At 36.3% G+C, this 6,310-nt stretch overlaps 1 protein-coding gene across 10 annotated transcripts in view; it reads left to right on the forward strand.

Moving 5' to 3' along the window:
- Window positions 1–3,694, forward strand: part of NRG3 (neuregulin 3) — a 1,050,974-nt gene extending 1,047,280 nt beyond the window's left edge. For all 10 annotated transcript variants that reach the window (XM_019444764.2, XM_019444770.2, XM_019444765.2 and 7 more), the window contains one exon: window positions 101–3,694. In XM_019444764.2, the coding sequence (XP_019300309.2) occupies window positions 101–608 (508 nt within the window). In that variant the 3' untranslated portion in view covers window positions 609–3,694. The remainder of the gene's footprint in view (window positions 1–100) is intronic.
- Window positions 3,695–6,310: the final 2,616 nt, after the last annotated feature.

The following is a 6,310-nucleotide window of genomic DNA, read 5'->3' on the forward strand; positions in this document are numbered from 1 at the left end:
ATTCAGTGAGATGGTGCATGTGGAAGTGCTTTGTTGACTGAATATTGCTCTAAGAAGCACAGCCGAAAGCAGAATATGTAACACTCGGTTTCTTTTTCAGGTATTCGTCCAATGGTTTAAAAACCCAACAAAATGCATCCATAAATATGCAACTGCCTTCAAGAGAGACAAATTCCTATTTTAATAGCTTGGATCAAAAGGACCTGATGGGATATTCATCTACAAGGGCCAGTTCCGTGCCCATCATCCCTTCAGTGGGTCTAGAGGAAACCTGCATGCAAATGCCAGGGATTTCTGAAGTCAAAAGCATCAAATGGTGCAAAAACTCCTACTCTGCTGATATTGTCAATGTGAGTATTCCAGTCAGCGATTGTCTTATAGCAGAACAGCAAGAAGTGAAAATATTGCTAGAAACTGTCCAGGAGCAGATCCGAATTCTGACTGATGCCAGGCGGTCAGAAGACTACGAACTGGCCAGCGTAGAAACCGAGGACAGTGCAAGTGAAAACACAGCCTTTCTCCCCCTGAGTCCCACGGCCAAATCAGAAAGAGAGGCACAATTTGTCTTAAGAAATGAAATACAAAGAGACTCCGCATTGACCAAGTGACTTGAGATGGAGGAATCTGTGCATTCTATGCTTTGCTCAACAGGAAAGAGAGGAAATTAAATACAAATTATTTATATGCATTAATTTAAGAGCATCTACTTAGAAGAAACCAAATAGTCTATCGCCCTCATATCATACTGTTTTTTAACAAAATATTTTTTTAAAGGGAAAGAAACGTTTCAGGAGGGATAAAGCTTACAACGAAAGCTTTTGGGTAGAATTCTGAATACAATTTCAGTTAGTCCCAACACCGGCCTCGTTGGCTGTTAGTAGATGTGGGTAATTCAGACCCTTAGCCCCACAGCACCAGTGTCCTCATAAAAAAGCATTGGCAGTTACCTGGTTTTAAAGAGATGAGCTGTATCCTGAGGGCGGACGTGCCAGTGAGCAAGTGGCCCTTGCCATTTGGCTTGCCAGTCCCAACCCCTAAATTTCTATTCACTCGACAGCCTCATCACAGGTTATGTCCTGTCAACAAATGTAGTGTTTTCTATTTCATTTTTGAAGAATGGCACAAAAACTCTGTAAGGGGGAGGGTAGGAGATAGAAGGACTAATTGGGGGACAATCTTCGCTACTCTTATGTGCCAGCTTCCTCTGAAATTTGAAGGCACAGAATCTCAGAGGGAGGTGTGAAATTATTATAGAAAAAGAGACGAGAAAAATCACAATGTCGTGTCACTAAAATCATGCTAATAGAAAGAAGTGTTTTTCTTTGAGATTGTTTAGGGGCTCCAAAGGAGCATTTCTCAGTGTGTGCGTGCCCTTTGTGCGTGTGTGTGTGTGTGTGTGTGTGTCTGTGTGTGTGCGTGCACGTGCGCACAGGTGTGTGTCTGTATGTGCTTGCTCACTTGAGCACAGGTATGCTGTATGCACATGTGTTCATTGTGTGTATGTGTGTGCATGTGTGTGCATATTAAGCTTGCTAAAATTTGTTCTGAAACATCAGGGAATTTAATATTCAGAAAAGAAATTTCCCTCTCAGATCTGTTCACTTTGAATTTATACATTAAGTGTAAAATTCAGTTAGTAAGTTCTTAAATCAAGGTCACTTGCATGGCGGGGTCCTTTAAAACTCTTGACAATGTCAAGATCATTTTCTGGTGTGAATACTTTTGAGAGGAACAACTATTGGCTCATTAATGGTATCAGTATCACAAGGCAAGTTGAGGATGTGTGTTTATTTTGAATCATGCGTACTTAAATTATTTACACAAGCCAATTATCAAACTGAAAGTTACCCTTTGCCTTCTCATCATCCTCATTATTATTTATTTTGTAGCAAGTCTACTATTTGTGGACCAAGACATTGGCTTCTGTGGTTAATATGGAAAGAATAAATTGTTGAAATCACAAAGCCCAGACTTTTCAGTTCACAGGAAGCCCCCAAAAGAACAGTAAATTGTGTTGTATGTTCATTTGGAATAAAGCAATATTTTTACCACTGCTGAGGTGAACTGAAACTTCTCCTGAAGATTCGTCTGTTTTATTTACCCTTATTTTCATGGGGCATTCAAGGAAATTAGTGTTCACCTAACCAGTCTTTTCCAATTATTGGTGGTGTTGAGTTGTTATGTTTACACTGTTTTAAATAAAAAGGCACAGTATTTGAAAGTATATAAAAGATTTCTTTTACTGCAGTCTGGGAAGACTTTGGTTACATTTCCTTGTGGAAGATTCACATTACCTTGAAAGGGAATGTAATTTCTGAAACAAATATTGAATATATACAATTCTTTCTTGAGTTTATGTTGTTTCTCTTTAAAATACATAGCAAATTGCTCTTTGAGAACGTTCTTTAATAATAGACATATGCCATGTAGGGAAAAAAATCATTGTTTTCTTATCAACACTGTTTAGTGAAACTTCAAGGTCTCAAATATTGAAAAAACACTTTGGTAGAAATGCATTTTATATTTAACAAAAGATTTTGGTATTCATTAACTGTCCTATTATACTTACATTATTTTAAATATAGAGGTAATGCTGTTAGACTCTTAAAAGATTATTACAAATTTTTAATGTCTAGATCACCTAGGTTCCCATTTAAAAAATTGTATCTTTGGGAATATTTCAGAAAGGTGGTCTTCATTTACAAGTATATAAAAAAAATCCCATAAGCTGCGTATTCAATATGTTGGGTTGAAATTTATCACTCTTATCAAACACTAACTGGAAGGCCTCACAAGTCTTTTGAAGTCAACCTTGTTTCTTCGGTTTTTCATCAAAATGTTACCTGTTGCATAACTAAAGGATTCATACAGATTTCACCTAGTTAGCAGGTTATAATTACGTGGCCTGCAGCAGTCAAGTCAAATATTATTTTCTCTGAAAAGACTGAATATTTTCAATCAAATTTGAGTCCTAATCCAGCCCCCTACTCATTTTTTTTAAGTGGAACCATACATTATATGATTATAAACACCTTCGTGCATCCTGATGAACATGAATATCAGGCATATCCACTGGCGGTCTGATGTAGTTTAGAGATATAGTTACTTCCTAATTGATAATCAAGACAAAATATTCCATGAAGAACAGATATTAATGGTTATTTCATTAGTTATTTGTCTCCTTTTGGAATATGAAGCTCTCCTGTATAAAGGGTCCAAGCCCAAAATGCACATATTTGGGCACCACCTGACAAGTGCTGATAGCATCAAGACTCAAAGTTGATATAACATGACAAACACCTGGAGCCATCGGTACCTTGTCCTTCAAGCTCATGTGCCTACAGAGAGGTGCTTATTTCTACAAGACACCCTTGATTTTGCTTCATGTTCCTTGTCTTTGTTATGTGAAGATATTCGGAGATTTGTGATTAAGTAAGTTGCGGATTAGTTATTTACTGAATAATGAATGTCACTCATTATTTTTTTACTCTGAATCATTTTCTGATTAGTCTTCTTTTGATACATAAAGTATATGTTATTCTAAGTTGCCAGTGACTGCTGTGGAATGCTGTTGTGCAAAATATATGACCAATTTTATGCTAATGAGAAATAACAGAAATGATGTTGAATTGGCCTCCAAATTTTCTTTCTGACTTTTTTGGTACGTTATTAAATGCTCTGTTTTACACTCTAATCCAAAATTTACCTTGCTGTGAGTTAAGGACTTAATATTTGTCCATTTATTCCATCTCCAGCGATTCACATCATTTCTAAGTAGCAATAGGTCTTCTGCAAGAGGAACAGCACTGATTTTAAAACTCCACAAATTAATCTCTTTTGATAATAATAATAGCATATCAGACCTACCAAAAAGAGAAAAGGAGGGCCAAGCAGACTTCAAGAGCGTGTACACTGGCTTCCGGATTAAATGATGGCTGCAATTTAAGTGAGCCCTCTGGCGACCACGGTGAAGGCTGTCAACAATCAGGTCTCCACCAGAGTCCGCTTGTTGTATGCAGCAGTCACACACACCCATCTGCTGTATGGTGCTACAGGAAACCCTGGCTCCCTAAGTGAGGGGAGATGGTGGTTCCTTTGATTCCAGCCCTGTAAGCCAGAAAATATCGCCCTGAGACAAGAGCTGTGAAACATTTCCCAAATGAGGAAATAGTATACTTAGAAGCAGAGCGGGAGGGGCGGGATTTTTATTTGATCTTTTGGTATCTGGGAAACATTTTCTATATAAAGAATACTTTTTTATTATTATTCGATTGTATAGATTCAGTATCGTGTATTCGATGATAGCACATCTCTACTGTGTTTGTACTTTAGTCTTCAGAAATTCAGATTTCATCCAGGAAAGATCAGCACAGTGTTTCTGGGCTGTTCTCAATTTTAGATGCATCCCAATATGTCAAGGGAAATGATGCCTTTAAATAAGCTTTATCTCTTCCTCTTTTATTTTTTCTTTCCCTTTTAAAGAAATAGTGAGGGTAAAGGAAGAAATTCATTCCTTAAGATCTACATTGTTTTCTTATAATAATCTATTTTCTACTGTGACTATACACACATATACACATACATACATATCTAACATATATGTATATATAAAATATGTATATGAAACTTACATGTTTGATTATTTTGCTAGCTTTATTTTTGCTTAATTTGACAAATATTAAGGTGAAATCCAATGAAATCAAACTATGTAGAGGTCGGCCAACTTTGCAATATTTAGGTGACACACGCATTTTCCAGATCTTTCTCTTTCTGAGGTAAGCAGAAATATCCTTGGGTTGGAAAATTCACAAGACCCTGAAATAAAATCTCTGCTAGATTATCTCTTAGACCTAAAGATTAAACTATGGGTGTATATGATTGCTGTCCCTATGGCTATAATGGTCTCAAATATATTTTTTACAAATATAAACATAAGTTCTCCCAAAGGTGCCTACACAGGTACCTTTGACTTCTAATGCCCACAGGCTCTAGTGAGGAGTTGAGTTGAAGACACAGTGTAGGGGGGTGGGGGAGGAAGGGTCGGATATTACACGTTAATATTGGATTCCCAGTGAAGTTATGAAGTTAATAGCAGACGTGACCAGACACAATCTTGATAAAATAGAGAGTAGGCTTCTAGTACTTTCAAAACTTCTTGTCCTAAACATCTATATCAATTGCATAGGTATTGTTGCCTATGAAATAATTGTGCGATAGCAAACAATTTATGTTGAGAGTCATCTTTGTGAAAGCTTGTGACTTATACATACTAGTAGCTCCATGACCCCATCTGTCAAATAGGGAGGATGATCTAGTTCATCTTTGATCTCCTTCCAAATTGAATAATACCTGTTATCCAACCATTCTAACTTAGACTTTACTTAGTCATTTTTCATGCAATCATTTCAACACAACCCCTAGGGAAGTTAATAGATATGTCTTGTAAGGCTCAAAAATTATTGGAACCTGTATATCAATCTATAAATAAGACTTACATTTATAATATTCCATTTAATTTCCATAGAGAATAGACAGGATCACCTTTGTCATTTTTAAAGTATATTTCCCTAGGACAGGTAAGAAAGTAGAAAGAGGATGGCCACAAGAATACCTAACTTCAAACCTTGAGCATCAAAATTTGCCCCAGATTTCTGGAATAAATTTTGCTGCAGCTTTTTTTTTTAAAGAAAGTGTATCCTTTGTGAACCTTTATCAAACCCTGAGTAAAGGGTGCTTCAGAGAAGGCATGAGACTTTGAACACGTTCTCTTCTCACAGACGCAGTGACACTCACTAGATACACAGGATAGATGTTGATATACTCAATTACTTTTGCATCTCAAACTCCTTAAGATAAACCCTCCAATTAATAATGAATAAATTATCTGGGGACACTTCCACATTATAGTTGGAAATAATCTTCCCTTTGGGGCACAATAGACCAAAAAATGCAGAGTTTACTTATTTAATTTTGGTTTTAATTACTGTTTCTGACAAATCAATATCCATTTGCTCTTCCATAGCATCCTGACTAGGACTAACATTCTTCCATATAATTTTTCTTCATCAATATCCCAAAGTCTGAATTTCTTAGTCTTCAGTAAAACAATGTAGAATTTTAAACTATGTGAATCAAAAACAATACATCTCTTTGTGTTGTTTTTAAAGTCATAGGGATTCCATTTAGTTGTTTATAAAATCCAGAAGAAAATGCACTTTTTTAAACTTTTTGACGTTATTTAGACGTCTGATGAACTATTCACACAACCTTGTTCCACATTACATTGATACAGTCCTTTCTGAATTCAACT

This window comes from Panthera pardus, unplaced genomic scaffold, assembly GCF_024362965.1.
Source record: "Panthera pardus isolate Hobbes unplaced genomic scaffold, ASM2436296v1 HiC_scaffold_22, whole genome shotgun sequence".
Lineage (NCBI taxonomy): Eukaryota > Metazoa > Chordata > Mammalia > Carnivora > Felidae > Panthera > Panthera pardus.